General features: G+C 40.5%; 1 protein-coding gene across 8 annotated transcripts in view; it reads left to right on the forward strand.

The window, feature by feature from the left end:
- The window catches only part of megf11 (multiple EGF-like-domains 11), a 77,136-nt gene that overhangs the window by 7,109 nt on the left and 44,455 nt on the right, over window positions 1-25,572 (forward strand). For 4 of the 8 annotated variants that reach the window (XM_056386729.1, XM_056386736.1, XM_056386731.1 and 1 more), the window contains exons 1-7: window positions 834-1,045; window positions 15,416-15,556; window positions 17,687-17,801; window positions 19,264-19,365; window positions 19,816-19,916; window positions 23,909-24,001; window positions 24,164-24,184. In XM_056386729.1, the coding sequence (XP_056242704.1) occupies window positions 17,695-17,801; window positions 19,264-19,365; window positions 19,816-19,916; window positions 23,909-24,001; window positions 24,164-24,184 (424 nt within the window). In that variant the 5' untranslated portion in view covers window positions 834-1,045; window positions 15,416-15,556; window positions 17,687-17,694. Of the gene's footprint in view, window positions 1-833; window positions 1,046-15,415; window positions 15,557-17,686; window positions 17,802-19,263; window positions 19,366-19,815; window positions 19,917-23,908; window positions 24,002-24,163; window positions 24,185-25,572 lie in introns of those variants that run through there. The other 4 variants (XM_056386732.1, XM_056386733.1, XM_056386735.1 and 1 more) reach the window with 2 other exon arrangements.

Here is a 25,572-nt window from a genome sequence, read left to right on the forward strand (position 1 = left end):
CTCAATACTACTATTGATTATTACCAGAGTTATTAAATTATTTTTCTGGTTACACAATCATTCAATAAGAGGGAACATTTATGTCAAAAGGTCTGTTCACTGCACTCAACTCCTTCTGACCTCCCACTGAGAAACATACCTCTGTTAAATGTCACTATAACACTGCTAATCAAAAGGGGAATCTTGTCTGTCCTTAAACATCAGGATTGCAAGGTTTTTTCTTACTCCACGACAGCAATGCCTGAACAGGCAAGATGAGAAACCTTGCTCAGGTTCACAGCTGAAAAGACTTTCTGTGATCAATCATAAGTCAACGTCCTATCTATACTTGAGCATCAAGCTATAATAGGCATGTAAAGATATGTCCGTACAATACTGAAGGAAAACCTGATTCCACCTGATCTAACTGGATCGGTTTTCCCGGTTCAAAGGAGTGTGCACCCTTGCAGAAAAATGTAGGATCTAATTATAATAATTATGCTGTTCTGGGCAATTTACCCACTTTCACCTCATATGATTTTGAATGTTGCAGTCAGGTATGGAAAGCAGAGATAATCATTTATGCTATTGGAAACGGGGAAATTGTATTTGTGATTTTCTTTTTTTAAGTTATCCCACAGGTAACATACCTGTTAAAGGTGACTTTTGAAGTTGTTATAGAGTATGTTTAAGGACATGACTGTGTGTGTTTAGGGGTGAATGGTCAGGGGTTGGATGGGTGGACTGTTTGGGGAGGGGGTGGTGCAGCATCAGCATCAGCGCCCATGACGTCACCACAGTTTAAAGTGGGCCGCGCTTCACCCAGTGAAGGAGAGGAGAGAGAAGAGGGAGGAAGCAGCGGAGGTTCCTCTCACAACACCTGACTCCTGCGCGGCGCTGTGTGTTTAAAAAATGCCGATTTGAACTCCCAAGAAACTACCCGCTCTTGCCTACCTGCATTTTGAGTTTCTACACTGATTAAAGATGGAAGACCGTGGTACATCGTGGACACACTGAATTATGTTTTGTTGAGGGCTATAACTTTAAATCTCAAGTCTCCCGACGGGTGAGTTCAAATGCTTTTCCCTGAAAACCGAAAGGAAAAAAAACCCGGGCTTGATCTAATCGGCAGAGGATGCTAATGATGCTGCAGCAGGCATATCATTACTATCGACAGTATCAGTGGTGATAAAGGGCTTTGCAGATGTTTGTTAAAAGAGACCAATTGGTTTGGTTGTATTTGTGTTTGTGTTGTTGAAGCGGCCCGCAGTAACTTGGGGCGCAGTCTTCTGGCATTTGGAAAGCGCTGCTCTTGGTTGGTTGATGTGACAAATTGTGCTTTCTATTTAATTAGGCTATTGGCGAGTCTATCCCATAGAAATGTGCGTACTGTGCCAAAGAAAAGGGCTGTATCATCCCGGAGAGTTTTATACTCTGCTGCAGCAATGTTTTGTATTGTTATTTTCTTGGTTTTTTGTTGTTGTTATTTTTGCATGGCGCGTAGCCTGTGTATTCTGCCAGGAAAACTATTAGTTTGAAGATATAGTGATTTAAAAGCCTGTTGTAATGCAGTACATGCTAATGAAATAGAAACGTGTTACAGGATGCATCAGCAGTTGGTTTGAACTGCTTCCTTACAAGTTTGGATTATTTTCTATCTCTAGAAATGGTTTTCCTGTTTTTGATAAGTTTGATGACAGTAGCTGATCACCATCTCTCATTTCTGGGCTCCTATTAAACATAACATTTGACATTAACATCGGTTAAAGTGTAGCCTTTCTAACTACAATGCCACATTGTCTTTCTCAGTCTATGACTGATTCCTTAAGGACAATTTAAGATAATGTTTTATCCTTCAAAGTCAAGGATGATGAGTGAATCCAGCGGCAGTGATGAACATTTTGATCGAGTCTAGAAGAAAGAGCACATGCAGTATGTTATGTCACTCTGGAGCCACTAGATGACAACAGAGTGCAAGCTAAAGCAGCTGATTAAACTTGCATTAGTCTATTAGTCAATGAGCAGATCTGCACCATGGTTTAATAATGAAATCATTACTGCTGTTGATTTCCTTTGTGGAAAAATAAACAGACCGTGAAGCCTTTTTGTAAAATCAATACTTTTTATCAAATCACTTGCAGATACATTAGGTGCGCGCATACACACACACACACACACACACACACACACACACACACACACACACACACACACACACACTGTCATTTGGAACAACTGGAGCCTTACAGTAGGTAGTGTTGTTCTGCCCTGCTGGAACTGCATACATTGTAGCCCTGCTCCGCATGGGTCCCTGCATTATAGCAATTTGTCATGAAGGCATTTATTATAAATGCAACTTGGCATTACAGCAGTTTAGGTTTTATTTTGAGTCCAAGACTGACACTTTGAGTATATAAGTACTTCGAGACATTATGTTCTCAAAAATTAAGATTTGCTGTGTGTTTCTTTTTGTTGACTTAATTTCTTTAAGACATTTTTTTATTTTAATTTTTGTCTTGTGGTATGTAATGGCTACACATAATCACAATCTAGCGTTCGTTTTTTTCCCCTCCAGATAACTATACAAACACATTTATTTGCATTCACAAATAAATAATTCAAATACAACTTACAGTTGTTTCCTTTGTAGTTAGACGATCAGTTTCACAATCACAACTGTTTAAATGAAGCACCAAACAAAGCCAGCTGTGACTTTGGCCCATTATGACCCTTCACAAGAACACTGAATGTGAACTAACATCTTTCACATTCTCGTTTTCCTTTGCTTATGACTTCCATGTAGCTGTAATTTAGACTGTAAAACTAGATGATTAAATCCACACTGTCCTGTAACTGTATTTCCAAAATGTAAACTTCCTATGAGCAAAAGCACCTTGTTTTTCACATTTTTTATTTACTGTAGTGGGAAAAAAATCTGAACAAAAATAATTTGATATATTTTTTATACTAATTTGTATAGGCAGAGTTTTGTTTAGTGGACCCACATACAGTAGTTTCAGTCTGTCAGGATATACTTTATTATGTACTTGGAAGTACTGAAACATGTTCAGTCAGCTTTAAAGTTATTTTTCCCCTCCAGTAAAGTGGCTGTTCATTAAAACATGTGATCTATAGGTTGCAGTTGTTGTATACAATCTGGTGGTCCGCCAGGGCCAGGGCTGGTTCAAGCTGTGATTTCATACAACTTTTTGAGAGGTCATGCTGCCAGAAAACAAATTGACACTCAGTTCAGCTCTAGTGGCTTCAGCTCTCAGTAAAGCCAAGGACGACATTTACCTCTGAGACGGTGTGAAATCTGATGTTGTCTAATGAGAAGCAAGCAGACACATCTTTGTCTCATTTTCTGAGCTGGCCCAAAGTGACGGATCCTTCAAGGGCACATAAGTGGCTTGTGTATTTATTTATTTTTTTGTGCGTGCACTTTACAGTCTAGTAAACCTTCTCAACTGGAAATCCCAATGTTTGGCTCAATCAATATGTTTAATTAGTGCTGATTAATGAAAGTGTGTGGCTGTGGAAGGCTGACAGCTTTCTCACTTCACAAGGACACATTCTATTGGCAACCAGGGAGAAATTGCTTTCCATGGTAGGAATTTTATTGTACATAGCCATTCACAATGTAAATTAGACATAATGAAAGAATATTTGAGATAAGAGTGTAAGTACATTTTACATTTCTCTTTGATTAAGAGGACACACTAATTCATTCTTTAATTATTCAATAAATGCAATTAACTCCTGATAAGTTGCTGATTTGGACCCATGCACTCAATAGTCTCTTAATCACATGTGAATTAAAAGATTTGGAAACACTTATTAGTATATATGCTGAGAAGTAGTTTCCCCCACAGGTCAGATATGCTGTTGGCAGTGGAAGTAGAAGCTGTGTGTATAGAGTGGGTTGGATCCAGTTCAAAAGGACAAATCATGATAGTCAACTCACTGTTATAAACTTGACACTGATTTTGAGAACTACACATGAACACCTCAGTGACCTGTAATATTCAAAGGCAGAGTTTCTTCTGGAGTTTGTTGCTTTTGAACACTGTTCTCTGTCAGAGCCCCTCAAAAGTAACAGCTCCAATGACCTTTATTCTGCAAATTAAGCTGTTTTTGCTTCGCGCTGACTGATAGATCTTATTATTTCAGCAAAAGTGCATTGAGTATTGAGCAAATACCCTGGAGCCATAGAAACTACATTAACAAAAGTTAATGAAATATACGGAGGCAGGACCTGGACTTTGCTTTACTTTTGAAAGCTGTGGCATTTACATTTTGCACGTCTATGGAGAGGGAATGAAAACAATAGAACACAGCATACGCCCTCATCTCATCTCTTACTTGTCTATGTAAACACATTTATGCTGCAGTCTATAGTGTATTATTTGACTATAAGCTGCAGAAACACGTCTGTTTATGTTCTTTTTGTCATGTATTTTCTTTGCTTTGAATCTGGATCGTTGAGAAAAGTCATGGCCGTGCATGTTTTGCATCACAACAAAGTTAAACAAGTGCAAAGTTGTACTAAATTTTTAAGGCCACAAAATTTTGCTCCTAAAACAGCAAAGCTAGCTGGCATTGAAAAATAAGAAGAAATCTGCAATTTAGATTCAGCTTTAGTTCTATGTTAGCTGTCCCAAAGGTCTGACCATGTCTGCATCTGATTATGCCTGCATGCATTTAATTAATAATTCGACAATGCACGGCATTGATGTTGGTCAGCCAACAGTCTGCAGGGGAATAGATTGCCTGAGCCTGATATCCAGCCACAGCCTCTTAACCGAGGAGCAGAAACGATGAGCTCAGGCAGATTTCAGATACAGGAGCTCCGGCGTGGAGCTGCGTTAATCCCCCCTCCCTCAGGTGCAGCCACTCCTGGGGAGAAACACCACGGACTACAGCTCCCCACTGATGCTTGGCCGCGCTCTGATTAATGCACTCATCAGTTCTTTTCTTGTTTGTTTTAATGACAACCATGTCCCTTGTGGGAATCTGGTGACTTTTTGCAAATACTGCTGATGCATCTGCTTACACCTGCCACTTTTTTCTTCCTTGTCTCGTGAAAGGACTGCTGCCATAAAGCCTGAGTCTTTTGACATGACTAGGCTGTTAGTTACAGTGCAGGGAACCACACGACACATTTTCCACCGGAGATACAGGAAATACATGAGCAGTGATAAGATCTCAGCGTGTTGGGATGTGTTGTGCTTTGTTGATAAGACTATTATTCATCATTATGCCTTAGACAGCAAAAATCCACTCTCTATCTCAGGCATATGCTTTTTTATGCATAGTTTATTCACTGCTTTACTGTTGCAGATGAGTTAAACTGGCTTTTATTACCAGTTACTGTGGAGTTTAGAACAGATTTAATCACTTATTTAGACTTCAGAGAAACCAAAGATATTCAGTGAGCATCTTACATTTTGGCTTTTCTTCTGAGAACTGAGGCTGTTGAGCAGATGTAGAGAATTGAAATATGGTCCTCTCAGAAATATTCGGAAATTTAATATTTAATGTTGACTTGACGGCATCGAAAAGGCACTCAGAGACACTACTTGTGTTTTAAAATGTTGGAGAAAATCAGTGAAAATGGACGTGATATATTTTAAAAAAGTCCCATGAAACGTCAAATAGAAGATGATTCATGGATCAAATGATGAGACTGTTTTTAATACTTGATAAATAAAACATCTCAACAAATACCCTTCCCTATTTAAACAGAGGTTAAACACACACAAATATTTCCCAGCATCCCACAGTGTGAACTTTGCATGGGTCCTAAATCTATTGAAACTTGGTAGATTGTTTCCTCAGTTTCAAACAATATTCAATCAGACATGTGCTAACATGAGAAAGTCTTAGTGTGTGAGCTTCGACGGGAAAAATGAATTTGGAAAAGTCTCATGAAGTTTAACACTAATCTTTAAAGAACCTGTAATTATCACGAAACACTGACCTGAACATGAGCTCTCTTGAGGCCGCTCGATTGTTACGTAGGTGTTTCAATAAGCGCCACAGTGAGTCCTGTACGTCTCCGTAGGCTAGCTGACAAGGTAATTATTATTCCCATTTCATTTTATACAGTAATTCTGCAACATGATCGATGATGGATGATCATCATCCTGACAAATGCAGACAGGGAAAACTTGTGGTCATGCCACATTTGTCTGCCTGTATGTGATTGATGATTAAAGTGGACAAATGACTCACCGTGCTCAACTGTCCACTAATGGTGTGATGCCTATTAGAGTGTGATACCTTGCCTCTGGCATCTTTCAGAGAGGGACCTCATCATAGTATCTTCTCTCGCTGTCTGTTTCTGTGTATGTCTCAGTGTGTTTATCTGGGTGTATAAATATAATCACAGTGGAGCTGATTACCGTGGAAGTGAAATTTGATTCAGACACAGAAATGCTTACTTGCATATACTCAGCTACACTGCTGCATCGTACGGCGACCTGACACATAACATATTGCTGCCACATCCCCATCACATGCTGTGCTACTCCTGTTTAATAAATGTTGCAGATGCATCTCCTCTCAGCTCCTCTGATCAGTTCTCGCGAGCAACTCTGGACCATTTCCAGTGTAATGTGATGGATCTTTGTGTTATCAGTGAGGCACTTTGAGCCCTATAACATAAAGCCCCTGCGCTTATTCAGCACCCGGGTACCTTGCTTGTGATCAATGGCCAGCAGTCAGGACAGTGAATGGAGCACAGATTGAACCACATCTGGGATTTGGATGCTGAATAACTGCCTACTCAACAGCGGTGACTCATGAATAATGCACCAGCAAGCAGAGTGTCTCATCTCCTTTGGCCTCTCACAAGCAATGCTTTCGCACTCAGACCTGTCCAGAGAGCAGAAGGTCAGGGCACAAATACTTGGCACCCCCAGCAGCAGCACCAGCACCAGCACCAGCACCAGGCAGTCCTACCTGGCACGGCTGTGGGACAGTGGAGAGCATAATGGAGTGGAGGCTGAAAGAGTATCAGGTAAAGGTTGTGATGGTGCAGAGGAGATGTGGCAAATTTTACAGCAGTGCTCATTTTGATTCTGTTTGTATGGAGTCTTTTTTTTTATATAGCACCAGGCAGTGTATGCGGAGATGGCAAGGAAAACTGTAATCAAGCAGGCTTATGTTGTTTTTCTAGCATTGAGGCCATGGATAGAAAGCAGGACAGAGCAGTCTGACATCACAGATATCATTGATTTCAAACAGGTTTCCAGTACATATAACATGATGTATATATCTACATTGTTTGCACTGCAGGCTAATAATTTTGCTGCAAGTTTGAGTGCATATTTTGTTTATTTTGCATGTTGCATTACATGATGATATTTACACTATTGTGATGTATGACACAATTACATGCTAGTATTACAGAGTACAGGGAAAAAGAGACACAGGATAAGTTTTAACAATGTGAGCCTCTAATGAAGCGGGTGATTTATAACGAATACATTTGAGTGCATTGTTTCTTCAGCCCAGTGGTTATATTCTGTGTCCTAATGATTGTACAAGCAAATTCCTAATGACTTTCACTGGATTTATGTGTATTTTGGGTTTTCACCACCAGTCTCCTTTTGACTTATTTAAGTCTGCCACATCAGTGATGAAAATGGGCATTTTCTTCTTGTGTTCATCAGGCATGCTGAACACAGCCACACACACTCCTCTCTTTTGTTCATTTTTTTTTAATGCATTCAGTCTAAGTAGGCGTATTTTGCTCAAGTGGATTCAAGGACATTTAAAAGGCCATGGTGGCAAAAATTGGGCATACATCTTTAATGCAAATCCCGTTGATGGAGCTCTCATTTCACCAAATTGAGATCACCAGGTTGCACGATGGCCAGGCTTAACATGCTGCAGGAGCATATTTTCAGATTTAATAATCATGATGATAAGTCATTCCTCTTTCAGTCATTGACTAGTGATCCAGAAGGTTAATGTGCTACACTAGCAGAGGGAGTAAACCATTCATCTAGAGAGGGATGTGGGGGATGTAGCTTTTAGTGGAACATAAAGAATTAATATTTTATTTTAATTGGTAATTTTCATAGAAATTCCACTTAAGTATACACACATTCTTCTTGTGAGAGATCCCACGGCTTCCCACAGTGAAGTCTTGCTTATACTTGATTGACTGAAACACCAAAAACTGTAGTACATTAGTGGTGGGAAATAACCAAGTACATTTACTGAAGTTCTGAAATACTTCAGTAAATGTGCTCAAGTTCCACTACACTATTATTACTACTATTTCAGAGGGAAATATTGGGCTTTTTGCTCCACTACATTTATCTGGCATCTACAGCTGCTAGTTACTTTCCAAAGGTTTTTACATAAAGAATTAAACTGTATGATAAGCTTATGAAATACAACACATTGTTAAAGCTTAAACTGGTTGTCCCAACCGTTTTGACTGGTGATCCTATATAAAAATACTCATGTCACTGTCCATTGTGAATATTGTGAATCCTTGTCATGTTTCAGATGAGGTTTTAGATTTCCACCAAAAAGCCATCTTCCCTCTAAATTTCTCACAGGGATTAATTTCAAAAGATGTTTGAATTATCCAGTGATTTACAACGAATCAAAGATTGGGGAAAAAGTTCAAAACATGAAAACAATTTGTGTGACAGTTTCTTTTCTCTCTTGTGACCCTCTGGTGGCGTCTTGACCCCTAGATTGGTAAACACTGCTAAACTACTGAACTGTATATAAAGTAATTAACATGAACTCCCCCTCAATGAGCTACTATAGTAAAATGCCGCTTGATGCATCAGTATCAACAATCTAATAATGCCAGATAGAACAATATACTATTTTGAAAATGCTTCACTACTTTTGTTTGAGCAATGTTTTGAATACAAGCATTTTAACATGAACGTATTGGTACGGGACAGGATCTGAATACTAGGTCCACCACTGCACCAGTACATACAGTGATCAGCACATATTCACTGTATGTGTTATATGTTTTCCTGAGTGTACGCTGAATGTGTAGTTGAGCTCCTTCAGTTCAGTGTCCTGTGAGATCTCAGAGGATCGCCTGCGTAGAAAGCGAGGTTCATTCAGGCGCAGTGGCTTTTCTCTTGTTTGAAACTCCCCCCACCCCCCCTTCCTTCCTCGTCTGCTTCACACACCGCTTACTCTGCGACATTTGGGACGAGTTTCTCACTGCTTGGCTTCTCACATCTTGGACACTGACACAAAATAAATGAAGACACAAAGAAGACACAAGGTTCAGAGTTGGAAGGGGTTGGTGGCTGAGGTGTGAAACTATTGGGGTGTAAAATTGCCCTGGCAGCCGTGCTGTTGTTTCAGCATTTCATGGTGAGCTGCTGCGTCCCTACTTGCCTGTTCAGTGCCTTCTTCCGTCCACCTTTTTTCATTTGTTTTTCTGTCCACACCGTACCTCAGCTGAGCTCGGCCTCGGCTCTGTAGAAGCTGTAACTTTATAGAATACAGTGATAACCATCCAGCCTGCCTAGTATGCGCAATTGTGTGATTGTGCTTCCTTGACTAGAGAGAGCTGTAAGAGTAATAGAGTGGTTCAGTTTTGTTCTCCACTAAAAATGATCCTGGTGGGAGAGAGCAGCAGGTTCAACAGGCTAATATTCACACATTAATTTGTCCTAAGACGTCCAACTGTTCTCCAGCGGCTCTCATTACTCGCCATCAGTCACAGGGTGGCTAATTTGTCTGTGTGGGGATGGAGAGTCTTACTGGTGCGAGGAGGAGCTTGACTGGTGCTTCCGACCGGTGGCAGCAGGAGGCCAGAGCTAGGCCGTGGAGAGAGGACAGACGTAGCGCAGAGGGCATTGCAACACATTTGGCTGTCAATGTGATGCCTGGGGTTTGTTATTAGAAGCATGTGGTGAAATGTAGTGACTATTCTAAGCAGCAGGCTGAGCTATGTGACATCCGGCACATTGTTATTTTGGTTCATTAAGTGGTGTTGTTTTGCTAATTAGTTTTCTTACGGAAAATGTAGGCCTAAAGCTGGTAATTGGTGACATGCTCATGACTGTAGATTCTGTGCCTGTTATGTGAACAAGAATCCAAATCCAATTAATTACAAAAAAAACATGTTTGACAGTAGAAAAAGCATTAGAAAAATTAGGGCAAAGTTCGTACATACTCTATTCTATTATCTATATTTGATGATCATGTTTACTCATATTAGTTTGAAATTTTCTGCTCTTTCTTTGAACCACTTCTGAACAGATGGCTCGACCGGCTCCACTGCTCTCCTCCCTTGTGTGTCTGATTCTACATTCATAAAGCTAACGTTAGACTAGATTAGTTCCTCTGATGTCCATGAAGCAATTTCTCATTATTGCCCGTGGTTGAGAGTGGGCAGACTCCTGCCTGGGAGCACACAGGACTGTGTTTGTCTGCTCTGACAGGCTGCAGAAAAAGTGTTTGTGCCCAGAGTTAAAGAAATAAAAGTACGAGGAGAGCCTCCCTCCAATGGGCTGTGTCTCGTGTTGGCCTGCCCCGCGGTAAGGCAAGGTTATTCAGATGAAAGATGGTGTTGAGATTAGTGAGCCCTGCCCGAGCGCGTGGACATCCAGCATGCCGCACTGCGTGATTTATGAGAGTCGTGATATCAGCGGTGGCCACATGAATAAACCATGTGGCCAGAATTAAGCTCCTGTTAAACGGCGCACAGCATTTTCCCAGGTGCCTCAATCTCCAAGTGGAAATCATAGTCATAGTCGCTGCTCTGTTCCAGCACTTTCATGAGAAAACTTCTTGATGGGTGCGGCATCTGAAGCACTACCAGTTTTAAATCTCAGAGGTTTTTCCAAATCACTGACGATTCCTATGACTTTAGCAGTACTGTCTGCTTGGATGGTTAACAGTTCATCAGTGGTGGGAAGAGTGACTTGAAATATAGTGCAACCAAGTTGAGAGGGTTTGAAGGCTTCACACAGGAGAATGAAACTCTGCTAAATAATTTCATACCAAAATTGGTAAATAAAATGGTGCTATTTATAAAGTATCCTCCTTTTAAAACATACTTTATGCTTTTTATATTTTTATTTTGTGTACTTATACGACATAAAATTAAATAGTTGCCAGTTAATTTTCTGTGGATTGATTTAATTTTCTTGTTATAATAGATGTGTTGTTATTTCAATCAGTGTCTCCACTTGATTTACTCTGACCTAAGACAGCCAAGATGCATTTGAGGACATTAATCAGGTTGATCTAAATAACAGTGATTGTGTGTAAATGTACAAGCAATCAAATTATAATTTGTAGTGCACACCCACAATACTACTATTTTCAATACTACTCAACGATTTTTGTATATTTTCTATTCTTTAATACAATATATCATCAGAGGTACAGTCTATAGGAAGGTGCTGTGGTGGTTGAATACATCAGCACTTTCTCTTGGGCAACTGACGTACTGCATACCTATGAATGTTGTGCATGTTAATAATATGAATATTGCACATCTGTCTTCGGTCCCTTCTGTCAATCTTCACCCTCAGCTCTGGAAATCATATGCAAAAGCCCACAGCTAAAGCAGGATAGAATTTCCTCCATGTCTTGTATAAAATAATCTGAATTTGGTACGTCCTGATGTGTCCCGTACTTCAACTCACAAATGAGTTGAACTTCTAATGTCCATAACCATAACTAAGCAGTATTATGGTCATAGAGTGTCTGGTCAGAGATTGAGAGATTGTGAAGGTAATCCTTAGCAGGATCATGTCAAGCTGGCATTCCTAATCACCGAAGTGTAATAAAAAGTAAAGTACCCAGGAGTACATTTTTACTGAGATCAGGTGTAAGACATTGCTGCCTTGGCTGCACTTCATGCCGTCAGCATTACGAAAATTCCCATAAATGCAGCGACAAACACCCTCATGGGCTTTATGACTTCAATACAGTTGATGGCTAATGCAAGTGTTAGGTCTCTTTAAACTGATGTTTATAAAGAGAGGAATAAAACAAGAAATCAGAAGAAACTAAGACAAAACACTAACTAGATTCCTTGTTGCACAGACTAACTTAATGTTTAATGGGAATTTTCAGCACAGTCTAAGAGGAAAAAAATATTCACATCCTACACATAGTAAAAGTAAAAATACCACAATGTAAAAATATTCATAAAAGTCCATCAAGTTTACTAGTATCATTAGTAAAATGTAAGTATTTAAAGTAAAAGTACTGGTGCAGAAAGCTCATATATTTTGAGTGTTTTATTATTATACTATTATAATATATATATATATTATGGTTAATTTTGCTATTATGTTATTATTTTATTTGTGATGGTATAAGCAGTCTTTAATTTTGTTGCATTTGTTGGTGCATCACGTGATTTGTTTTTAAAATCTTATTCTCCAAAGTAACAAGTAGTGATTATGGTCAGATAAATGGAATAAAAGGTACAATATTTTTCTCTTAAATGTTGTTACGTCTAATCATAAAGATGTGAGTAAAGTATACCAGTACATCTTGATTGTACTTAAGTACAGTACTTGTTCAAATGTACTCGAATCTGTTCAGTAGTCTGGTGCTTATAAAAACAAGCCAAAGTACTTTTAAAATACATTTTTTGAGGTCTGAAGGAACCATTCAGGATTCAGTTTTGTGCTGTTTTGTCGCTCCGCTTGGCAGAACACCAGCACGTTCCCCGACATGTCATCCTGGCCTCTAACACATGAGACATTCAGGTATGTGGCTGACGCCAGGGGAGGCGGTGTCTATGATGCACCACATCATGGTGTCCCTAATGAGGCCTGTTTATTAATGACTCATGGCTGCCAGCAGCAGCCAGGGACGGCCAGTAGTGGGGCTTATCTCATTGGCACTCGTGCTGTGTGGTTACACCTGTAACCTTTAGATCACTCCAAATTAGGTTGCTCTGGGAATCCTTTAGTGGTGATTACAAAACAGATTGAGTGGCCGGAAGAATTCTCATAAAAATTGTATATGAGCCCTCAGCTTGAATTTAGAGGAGGGATAATAGGCTGATTGTGCAAAGGCATGTACACACAGAAGCCCACAACTGATCAGGCATTCTGTCTGCTGCTCTAGACAAGATTGCAATACCAAGCGATGTTTCCGTTGACTGGTTTCCATTATGTAGATGTAAATTAACAAAAGCAAGACGGAAAACTATGCATTATGATGAATGAGTACATAGAGCAGTAAGATGTAACCGAAAAGCAGTTGGAATCTATCAATGCGAGGTGAGCTTCCGACTTGTGCCAGTCAGTCATGCCGGCTGAGCATCATTCAGGGGAGACTGCAGGAGCCGGTCAGCCAGGGGACGGGGTGGTTAATTGCATTGCACTTTAATAAGTCACACTCTGAAGACACATGGCTTTAATTATGCAGATGTCTCTGCTGACATGCAGTACAGGCGGCTCTGTCTCTTCGATGTCTATGTTTCTGCAGGCAGGTGTCCGGTGTAAACCATGGTGCGTCCATGTTTGGTGTCAGAGGGCCTTTATCCTCATATCCCCCACATCCTACACCTTAACTATGCACTCCGCCTCTTGTACTTTGCAGTTGCGTCTCCATCAGAGGCCTAAAAGATGTTGCTATTTCAGCAGTTTGTCGGCAGGATCAGATGCAGCAGCACGTCTATTGAGACGGTTTCCAAGTGTCAATAATCAAAGGAACAGGAGAGGAATTCATTGAGGGTGAATACAGACTCTGGAGAACATTTTGTTTGGTGCAAAGTGAACATGTTTGAAGTGAAAACGGAAACAAAACAGTTTTCTGGGATGTCAGCAGATACAGTGAGGAGGCATGCAGGAGAATCACCCAACAGTCATATTGATCCAACTTGTCTGTCTTATGCAGTGCTCTTTGTTCACGCATGTTGTATGCAGAATCAACAATGAACAGAAGTTCACTTAGACCCAGTGTACCATTGTTAAGTGGATTGCCTTTGTCTTTTTTATTTATTTTTTTATTTCAAGTGTTAAAATCCACACTGAAGGAAATGGCAAATCCGTTCAGACATAAAAAAAAAAAAATGTGTTGTCCTTGACATTCAGATTTTAAAGTCACCAGGCAGTTACTGGCAAATGCTGTGCTGCACACAGATATCTACAGTGGAGGTAGATTGTGACCAGATCTAACAGGGTGTAATCTGGCATTAGATCCCTGTGTGGCTGCACAATAGTGACAGCCTGGACAGAAGATTTGATTTCAGATAAGAAGTTGTTTTGTCTGATGCACTTTTGATGACATTAAACCATAAACATGTGTGCTGCCTGCGTGGGGCTTGCAGATTACAATGGGCGAAGAAATAAATGCTGCATGCAAAACACTTTCTATTCACTAGAAACAAAAAAAATCCATCACTTCACAGTCAAATAAACAAATGTAAAAGGGTGCTAAATTAGGGTGTTGCATCCTTTAGGAGTTGTCACATAGAGATTTTAATTTGAAACTTGTATTATTTCAGTTGAGCACTAGCAAAATGCAAAAATGAACTTCTGTTTTGGTTTGTGTTGAGTGAAAATGGGTCACAATTAATACAAAAAAACCCAAAACAAAACATCTGCTAAATGTAAGCCACTAATCCAAATATTAATTAGTCTCTTGATAAATGTATGGTTGTTGTAGTGAATGTAGTAGTACATTGTAATGTATTTGTCATAGCCAGCTGTTGACATCTTTGTAGACTTTTTTTTATCATACAGAGATCTCTAAATGATCTTATTACTGAAATAGACATAATGAATCTAACTTCTGTCTCAATGTCCACCCAGCTGGGCCTTAGCTATAGTTTACATGCAAAAGAAAAATGTTGAATAATTTATTTAGCCAAGAACAAAAACAGCCACATTATTATTTTTTTGTTGTGCTTGTGTTTACATCTTAATTCAGGATCCGCAGCAAATGAAGGGCAGAAGAATCTCAAACATGCCCTCTGACCTTCTGGGGGAATCATTAAGAGCAGTGTAGTGAGAGAGATGATAAACACATCAATGTTCTGTTCCCGGCTGCATTATCACTGCAGTAACCCATGTATAGACTTTGTTAATGAGTACAGATAATGTGATCCTGTCACATTGTGGACAAGCCACTTCTAGTGTTTGAAGTGTGAACAGAGTCCATTGTATCAGCCCCTCTTGAGTTAATGTAGGCTTTTATTCCTGTGGGCAACTTTAGGGTGTCTGTGGATACCAGGTAGGAGGGACATTGGAAAATGGAATGAAAACTGTGTGGTCGGATGTGGAGGCTGCGCAGAGTAAATTGGCCTTTCAAGAGCAGCTCTTGTGAACTATACCCCTGTTGAGAATCTTGATCCCTTAAGAAATTTATGAGTTTGTGTGCGCGCAAGTGTGCCAGAGCAAGGAAGGAAGCTTGTGTCTTCTGTGTGTCATCATAAGCTCATTATTTTTCTTCTCTCCCATAGATCTGCGACCTGTCATCACCTCTCCCAGCAAGTGTGTGTGCCTGAGCACAGCGGCGCTTCTGTCACTTTGTGCTTCCAGAGCCCCCTCAGCGTCCACAAAAAAAAAAAAAAACACCCAAGGACCACAGGCTGTAAGATTAGGTGAGTTTAAGGCCACGTGCCTCCAGCTATTAGATCTGTCAGTGTCTCTTTCTTCAAGGGCTCTGTACTTACTTACTTTGCTTGCAGCCATCACTCTAACAACTACTAAAAGCCACTGATTCACTTAATCTTGCCAAATATTCAGGATAATCCTAATTTTATCACCTCTCGGTCTCTCTCGCCTCAGGCTTGTGGCTGAGAACTTCTGAGGTTTGACAAATGTGACATGACAAGTTATGAGGTATTCCACTTGTCCAGAGCAGTTCAGAGAAATGACTGAGGGCAGTGGTCTAATCACAGGAGCAATAAAAGCTTTCTAGTCAATCAAACAGGATCCCTGTAGTATTTAACAGGATTGTTTCAGAGAGGGGCCTGAATATAAAAGCAGCCGGAGCCTGTAACACGTGTGTATCTTGATTAATCATCCTGTTAAGGAAATGAACATGACTTTAACCTCTGCCTGCTCAGACGGACTGCTACTTAGAGGAAGTGGAAGCCTGATTGATTTTCTTTCGCATGTGAGTGAACTACATGAAGCTATCAATGCAGAAGATTAGCTGAACATGTGAATGCCTGTGTTATTGGATACAGTCACTCAGTAATATTGAACCCATCCCCTGTAACACCCCGAAGCGCATGCAGAGCACACACCAGCTGATGTATATACATGTATACACACTATCACTAATGCATATGATCACTACACACTGAGCCGTACAAAGATGCACAGACAAACTCAGGGGTTGGTTTCTTTGTATTCATTCTCATGTGTATGTTGTTTATGATACTTGTTACTCTCAAACTGCCACATCATATTCAGTGTCCTGAGGCAGACCACTATAAATAAGATACAGTTTTTGTTACTGCTCATGGCCCCCAGGCATTAACCTACAGCATGAGATAGTGTTGTGTGTCAGTCATACATGTGTCATCCATACATCTTTTATCTTCAGCATTGATATGCTAAGAGATAAGACCTGTGCATGTCGAGAATCCATCACTGTTATGTCCACTGATCATATACGCTCTTGCTCTTGCCTGTATGTCTGATGAAATAACCTTCTGGTCTAAACAAATCAGCATCTCTGTCACCGTCTTGATCTCTGCTGCCGCTCGCCCAGCAAAGCACATGTGGGTTTTGAAGGTCTTACTGAAGGAGACAAACGCAGGAGTGAAATTCTAAAAGAGCAGTGGTGTGTGTTTTGACAATCCAAAGCCTGCAAAGAAAGCACTTTAAGAGACCAGCTTGACATTTTGGGAAATGCAACAAAATCTGCCTACCAGCGTCTCTAACTGTGTGTGCAGACAGAAAGCGAAGCAAATCTCCACCTTGCATCATTCCTGTGAATTTCACTGCTGGGCCATTTGTGCAGTTTGTGTTTATTTGCCCCAAACATCCAATGCACCAGCTTGTCAGAGGTTAGCTGTGAGCTAGCTATATGTACGCACTAACCGTGTGTGTGTGGGAGTGTGTCTTTATGTGTTTGTGTACTGCTCAGCCTGTGACTGATCCCTGAACTCATCATAAACTCCAGGTCTTTCCATCATTTTCTTCCAGTCTTTCTCCTTCGTACTGTTATCTGTGCACATTTATAAAGCTGATTCATAAAGCGACAGGATAAGTCCAATCGCTTCGCTCAAGCTGAAACATTTTCACCTCACATGGTCACGCCTCTGTCGCAGTTTACATTGCCCTGGCCAAATTTGTGCTCACTTACTATGTGTATGTATGCAGTTGTGTTTTGTCTAAACACATAGTAAAGGTCACTAATTAAATGTCTGAGCTTTGGAGGTGCTGGTAGGTGGATTTTGTTACCTTTGCACAGAGCGACACCAGCAGTCTCCCCCTGTTTCCAGTCTATGTGAAGCTCAGCTAATCTAAGCTAACCAGCTGCTGACCACAGCATCTCACTTACTGTACACACATGAGGATGTCGAGCCTCTGATCTAACTCATGGGAAGACAGAGAATAACTGAATTTCCCAATAGGTTGAGCTATTTCTTTAAATGTTATTAAATTACTGTAGGTACAATACTTCCAAGAACAAATGAGTTCTTATTAGAAAGGACCAATATGAGGATAGATTCATTTATCTGCACAACATATATCTTTATTTTCCCCACTCTCAGAGTGAAAGATGGGGTCATCTGTTGCCCTGCTGGCCCTGCTGCTTGTCCTGGGCTTCGCCACTGGAGTATGGAGTCTGAACCCAGATGACCCGAATGTCTGCAGCCATTGGGAAAGGTGAGCATGTATCCTCTTGTGTTGACCACAGTACATTGAATTTTAGATTTGAAAGAGAGGCTGCAGTAATCTGAGAACACCAGCTCCCAGGACTGATGCTGTCGATCCTGGAACTTTTTCAATGCACCTGCTACAACCGCTCTTCACCAAAGTTCCAGATCTATTTTCAAAGTCCATACAGCAGTATTGATCTCACACAGCTCAAGTCGCCAGGCTCTGAGAGACTGGAGGAGTTGCAGCTTCAAATGAAATACGCAGGCAAATTGATCAGTGTACTCTCATTCCAATCAATCATGACAGCCATAGGGCCTGAATAATTATTAGTTGTGCTGGCCAGTGTCACTTTTGAGAAATAAGCAGGAATAATTTCCGTCTTCAATGCAAAGGGGAGGAAAGAAATCTGTGAAGATATATTATCTGGATTATTGCTTGACCAAGGTGAGGGTACTTAAGAATCACGGCTCCACCTTGCTGGCATCAAAATGAATTCCCTAAGTGGGCTGTCTTCATGGCTTTGTGGTCCCCCAGTATCCTCAGACTAGAACTGCATATATCACTAACGTGAATCACATAAAAGCGTCCTTCACTTCTTTTTGTTGTTTGTGTTGTTGTTGTATTTCCCTTCCCAAGGAGGATGAAAATCTATATTCCACGCTACATTCAACATGATTACAACAGTGTCTTTCACCAGTGTATTCAGTTCCTTACTTAAGTAAAAGTACCAAAGCAATATTGTAAAAAAAAATATCCCATTACAGGTAAAGGGCTGCATTCAAAATGTGCAATCAAAATGTATCATTTCAAATATCATTTCACTGTTTTGGTTGGTCAAAGTGGAGCAGGTTTTTAACTAGTCTAGATACAAGCAGTTTAATCCAGTCCCAACCGAGGGGGTGGGGCCTCGCTAAAGGGTCAAAGATGCATCTGACCTGCTGTGAGTTAATCAGTGGGAGAGTTCTGTTCTGCTACACAAATTTGTTCTTATTCTGTGGACTTTTTTTTCTAATCTTTGCTGTTTTTTGTGAAATATTGGATAATATAACCCCTTTTAAATGGTTGTTTAAATAAAACCATCTGCGACATTTAGGGAAATCACTGTTTTGGTTGAACTGCTAACAACTCATCTGAAACATGACAAAACACTGCTGTTTCGTAAGGACTCACAGGAAGCACTGACTTATTGTTTAACGATGGATTGTATTTTATTATCTTATCCTTTATGTAAAAAAAATCTGAAGGCTTACTAGTAACTAGAGATGTCAGATAAATGTAGTGAGGTACAGTAATTTGGAGGACTTGTTGAGTAAACTAGAGTACACTATTTCCCTCTGAAATGTAGTGGAGCTGGAGTATAGAGCAGCATAAAATGGAAATAGTCAAGTAAACTAAAAATGACCTCAAAACGGTTCTTAAATCCAGTATTTCTTTCTACCACATGTGTCCTTGCTTTTCTGTCTTTTAGCTACGCTGTGACTGTGCAGGAATCCTACGCTCACCCTTTTGACCAGATCTATTACACCAGATGCACAGACATCCTCAACTGGTTTAAATGCACAAGGCACAGGTAAGTTTACAAGAGTCTCCTTGTTTGTCCCCACATTTATTTCATCTGTGGCTCGAACTCTACCGTTTCCCAAAATCAGAGCCAAGTCTTTGAAGGCTTCAATAAACGTCCTTGTTAATGTCGCTGACAGTGAAGTAATCAGAGCCTGGATCTGACTGTAATCATCTTACAGTAAACAATTTAATTACTCCATTAAGGTTTATAGTGGGCATCCAACTAAATAAGTGCACAGAAAGTCACGTCCCAAATGCTGACTTTTATGTAGCAGGTGTTTTACACAAAATTCCACTGGCTTTTAATTCTTCTTCCTCTATTTTACTTTATAAACTTGATAATCCAGAACAACAAAATATCTTGGCACAAATGGCTTTGTCTATCTGTGTTTTTCTGCCCTTCAGAAATGGTCAGTCTTTACATCACGTAGCTTTCTCGGTGTGTCTGTTTTTCCAGGATCAGCTATAAGACGGCTTACCGGCGGGGAGTGAGGACCATGTATAGGCGCCGCTCGCAGTGTTGCCCTGGTTACTTTGAGAGTGGAGACTTGTGTGTTCGTGAGTGTCCTTTTTTTTTAACTCCTTTGTCCTCGCTGATGACATTTTAGGTTATGCCTGCTAGACATTTAGAGAAAAGGAGTAAATATTAGGATTGATCCTTACTCTGGGTGGCTTGCAGATAAAGCTACAACTCCTTGGCAGGCCGCCACCGCCCCCCCTCACCCCCACCTCCGTCGCCCCCACTCCAGTCTGATCCTCTTTATCATGAACATCAAATAACACCCCACCACCACCTCCTCTGTTAGCATCCATGTGAGTTTACTCAGTTTAAGATGATTGAGCATGATTTAACATGGAGGAAAAGCATTTTACACCATAGCCTGCGCCCTGCTTTACTCTTCCTGCAAGAGTCATTTAATTGAAGTTGTATAACAATGAGAAAAATTAACGAGCCTAAAGAGTGCTGGTTACAGACTGAGTAGGTACAGCACCCACCATAAAAACACACTGGAGTTCAATAACATAAAAAGAGCAGAAGCCATGAAAATTGGACTGGAGCAATATGCTGATAACAATCCTTCACTGTCATTTTTATAGCTTCATTAATGGTCATCAATTTCTATTTTTAGTCACGCACATCAAACTGAATATGTTTGCATGTTGGCCAAATAAAGACAGAACATATAGCTTGTGATAGCGACGTTTTAGATATTCTCTCCTTACCTAATGTTTTATTCTCTTTAAATAAGATTAAAATCAAACTTTAATATTTTCCTACATCTTTTGCAGTATGAGGAGGTTACTGATACAGTGACTGCAGACATGTGGGTTTGCTCTTTGACCACAGCAGAGCTTGTCCTTGTCTAGGCTTTACTAGCCTCAGGGCAGGAGAGCACTGGGAAGTCAGCCAGCCGGCCAAGAATAAGAGTTGGTGTGATTATCTGGGGGTCGTAAGGAGATTGATCAATAATGTATCCATTAACCAGTTGACTAATAATGGAGGTACTTAGTCATTAAAAGTCTTTTCAGGGTGTTAACCAGGTGAATATCCAAGCTGTGGAGGTGCCTCTCCCATGTGGCCTCCCTATTGTATGAACAATAGGTTTTATTTTGATAATATATATGGCCAAGAGTGAAGACAGCCACTCTCCTCTTTAACCCTCTTTCAGGTGAAGTGGTGAGACTGAGTTGATAGGGGCCGAGAGGGCAGCTTTTTGCTTTCTGCTGCCTTTGCAAACTGTTCAACCCCTTTTAATCCTAGCACTCTCACTACCAGGATTAAGAGATTTGTACTCCCTGAGCTGTTTTGCATGCAGTGACAAAAGGGTGCCCCCTTTTGTTAGAGTAAATCGACCCAAAATTTACTCAAGTCGTCTATTTCTGGACACTTTGTTGTTTACTGAATGTAAAATATCCCTCCCCTTGTGTATTGTTAGTTTACTGTAGCATTTTCCATGAAGTAGATTTAATTAAAAGTCTGAAATGTTTGAAGAGTGTTTGCCTTTTAATCCTGCCTGTGTTTTTCTTTTTTTTCTTTTCTTTTTTTTTTTCATTATGTGGCACCACATCAACACTTACATTAGCTCCAGTGAGAAGCGGCTAAATGAATCATGGGGATATGAGGACCTTGAATGAACCACAATTATCACACAAATAAGCAAAAGGAGAATACTTCTGACAGAATCACCAACATTATCTTTAAGGTTGTTTTATTTCCTTCCATATTTGGATTTGATTGCTTCATTTTCTCAAAGCTCTCCACTATGAGTTGAACTTTGATCTGTTTCTCGTTAATTAGTGCTTGAAGCCCCCGACTAGAGGTCTTTATTAATTCTGTGACCTTTGATCTGTCGTAAGTTATTACCTTAATCAGTAACTAGCCTATGTAGCGGATGTGAGGAACTCATTTCCCTCCTAATAAGCATGATTATTACAGTTGTGCAAGAGGAAGTGAGAGGAGCTCGCTAATGACAACAGCTTGTAATATCTTCAGAGGCTGACAGTCTCTGCAGGGCTGTGAGTCCCTCTTTTTGCAGAGCATTTAGGGCAGATGACTCCTGCATGACTCTTGCCCGTCTAGTGCTGCGAGACAATTCTAAAAATGGCATTGGCGGCAGAATTAGTTGGGTTTTGATAAAGTTTCAGACAGAAATATGCTAGCACATTTCACATTTGGGTTTTGATGAACGGGGAGATGATGAGATTTTTCTCCAGAAAGGAAGACTGTGCCTTTGATTTCTTTTTCATTTTGGCTTTGTTGCTCTTTTTTTTTTTTTTTTTTTTTTTTTAATGCTTCAAAGACGTAGTTTTAAAAAAAATCTTCTCGGTGCTACATAGAGGCACATGGCAGAAGCTTTGGAGGAAATTGTTTGATATGTTCTGTAGGCATCTCCCTTAGATTGATTTAACCATCAGCTACATCACATTGTTCCGGGCCTCTCACTTCACTTTGTACTACAAAACAATACAACTACAGAAATCGTAAACAGAATTGTAAAGGTAGGTCTTCTCTCCCTGACTGCAGCTAAGCTCTTCCAAAACACATTTAGAGTAGAGACTATAAAGATCTATTTTATCAGACATTTTAAAAGATTGTAGTTTGACTGGGCAAGAATATTAAATTTATTAACACTGCATGACAATCACCAATTAGCTCCATTGTTCGCCGTTCTGATAACACCTCTGCATAATGAGTTAGATTAGCCTTTTATCTAGATGAAAGACTCAATTTTCCAACAGATTCCTTAGACATGAGTTAAGCAGAGTGATTCATGAATTTCAATTAAAATGAAAGACCTACCTCCTACTTTATTATGCCATCCCTTCAGTACACCGGTTCAGATCTCAGGAGAAGGGTGCGCTTTATCCTTTCTCCCATATTCAAAACTTCATTTCCATATTTCTTTTTTTTCCTGAAGGATGTGACACATTTGCATTTCCCTGTTCTCGCTGATCAGAATTTGCTGATTGAAACTAAACGAAATCAACTCATCATGGTGACATTGAATTCGTCTCTCCGCTTCTCTTTGAATACTCTGCATACTGTGGACTCATTGATTACAGGTAGTCGATCTCACACCTTCGTCAGCACAAATGTTGGAGCTCTTCCCCCTTTTCTTTTTGCTGGCTTACTGCAATTAGACAGTTTCCTGCCAGAGTACTGATGCTCAGAAATCTGCCCTGAATTATCTTTCAATCTGTGGTTTACCATTTTTGCCTTGGGAGCATTTCTGAGATTAGCACCGGCTTGTGGGTGTTTGGGATTCGGCTGATTCCCATCAGGCAGGGCTTCTCTCCCCTTGTATTGGCCTGACTGTCTCCTTCCTCAGATAAGAGCCTGACTGTTTTAACCCTGCTGGCCAGATGACCTTGCCACAGATTTATTTATGCTAAGTGTCTATTTTTGTGATACTTCTCCTTCTTGTCCCGACACACACAAATAAACTGGTGCTGTGGCAAAAAAAAAAAAAATTCCTTGTAGGTCACTTTATTATCCAGCTGCACCAAACTTCCAACTCTTGTGAACACGCTCCCAGGAATACTAATGTCGACCCAATCAATTGGGTGCCGTGTTGCTCAATATGAATGATCAAGAAAACTGCACACTTAGTAAACACTGCGGTGCCTGGACCTGCTACATTAAAGCATCACTATATGACAAAGCACTGGCTGATCAAATTAGAGGGGATTTACGGCTTGTTCCTTCATGGCTCAGCCTGCTGATAACAGCTCATTGTGGAAAGTAAAGCTATGTGATAAACCAAGATGTTGACCAAGGACTCAATCTCCTAAGAAATCATTTAGCCCAGTGTCAAGCAGTGAAGATGGATGTTGAATATGAGCGCCATGGAGAAGATTTAGTCCCTTGATGGTATTAGAGAGATATTGAGTGTTCAATTTTATGGACCATTTTCTTTCAGCTGTTATCTTGGTGGTTTTCGTTATGCTGTTTATTGGTGGTTTAATGATGTTTTACACTCTGTTTGTGTGTGTTAACTCCATTATAAACTGCACTGATGAGGGAACATCTGTGTGTGTGTGTGTCTCAGCTCTGTGCACAGAGGAGTGTGTCCACGGTCGCTGTGTGTCTCCTGATACATGCCAGTGTGAGCCCGGATGGGGTGGTCTGGACTGCTCCAGTGGTGAGTGCACTTTACTTCTAAACCCACAATCAGTCACTTAGACTCATTTATTCCTAAAAGGTGTTCACAGCCAGGTAGTCCATAAGACTTTGCTGTGAATCTGTTTTTGCCTCAATGTTCGTCTATCTCAAAGCTGCTCAGCTTTGTATCCTCTCTTCTTAGCAAACACAGCCAATGGAACAGGTAAGTCACAATGAATTCATTCTCATTTGCTGGAAGTGGAAGTGATTTGCTTGATGAATATAGCGGATGGATGGATGGTTGCATCCCCCTGTGTCTACCGAGTTCTCTGTTATGGTCTTAATCATGATTAGACTGATGCCTATGACTTGTTCAGTGGAAAGATGAATCAATGCCAAGCTGAAACAAACCATTGCAGTGGCCTTTCTGTTTACTGGGGTTAATTCAGCTTCCCGAGCTGGCTGGGAAGGTGGAGTTCGGGCTATCCGTCCCGCAATCAGCTAAATGCTGGAGCGTCACTGGGGCCAGACAAAGAGGATGGAATATATTTATACCTTTGTGATGTTTATATGTGTACAGAGAAATAGTGAATATGAAAACAGGAAGTCAGGACGGAGATAGCAATGACCCGGGTTCCATCTTTCTGACCCCAAATTCTTCAACTGTCTGCTCCCTGTAGCATTTAACTGTTATTACCTATTGCATATTTAGGAATGAGTAATGGGAGCAAAAATCAAATCAGTAGTGTTATTGTATAGATCTATGAGTTTTCATTAGCAAGAGAGCCATTCAACTGATTAGCAACTGTGTGTAAATCAGCTGCTCTCTGTGCGGCGCCGGTCCATTGGAGGTGGATTCATGGGCATAAATGACAAGGCTGAGCTGTTTGCTACTGCTCGCTCCCACAGACTGGTGAGGGTCCAACAGGGAGGATGTGAGGTTCAGGGCCCGCAGGGACTCTTGTCCCACTCTTGGTTGGTTAGGAGTGCAGCCGTGTGTGCCTTTCAGCCTGCAGGTGCTGGGCTAATCCACCTTATTAAAACAGACTTGATGATTGAGACAGAGGCATTATTCATAACTTTAGATTTCCATACCAGGCATGATTCCAGGCTTTTTCATTTATGAGCTTTCATCTGTAGAAATGAGGAATGCGTGCCAATTTTTAAATTAAATCTGCCCTCTTTTTCCTTCGTGTAAATGGTTCAGCATGTTTTTTTTGTCTTTCACTGTAAATTTTACTTTCAGCCAGCAAAGATAGGTGAAGTGAGATTTAGTAGCGTTCATGTAAGTGGATGTAGCCATCACATTATGGCTCACATAGGCTGAAAAGCACACATTAACATCTATTCAGCGCTAACACAGTCAACACCATGCTTTACTTGCTGTTTACTTTACTACTGTTGTGTTTGAGTTGAGGTATCTGCGATTGCACAAAAGCCAATTCCGTGGTATGATAGCTGGTGAGAGGGCAGAATGGGCTGGTCACATGACGAAGGATGTGTGAATGTGATAAAAAAGAAAAAAAAGAAAAAGTGTGTCGCCCAGGCTTTGAGATGAAGAGCTGCCGTGGGATGCTCAGCGGCCTAAAGCTGAAGTGACAGTCTTTCAGC

The sequence above is a fragment of the Seriola aureovittata genome, chromosome 10 (assembly GCF_021018895.1).
Source record: "Seriola aureovittata isolate HTS-2021-v1 ecotype China chromosome 10, ASM2101889v1, whole genome shotgun sequence".
Classification (NCBI taxonomy): domain Eukaryota; kingdom Metazoa; phylum Chordata; class Actinopteri; order Carangiformes; family Carangidae; genus Seriola; species Seriola aureovittata.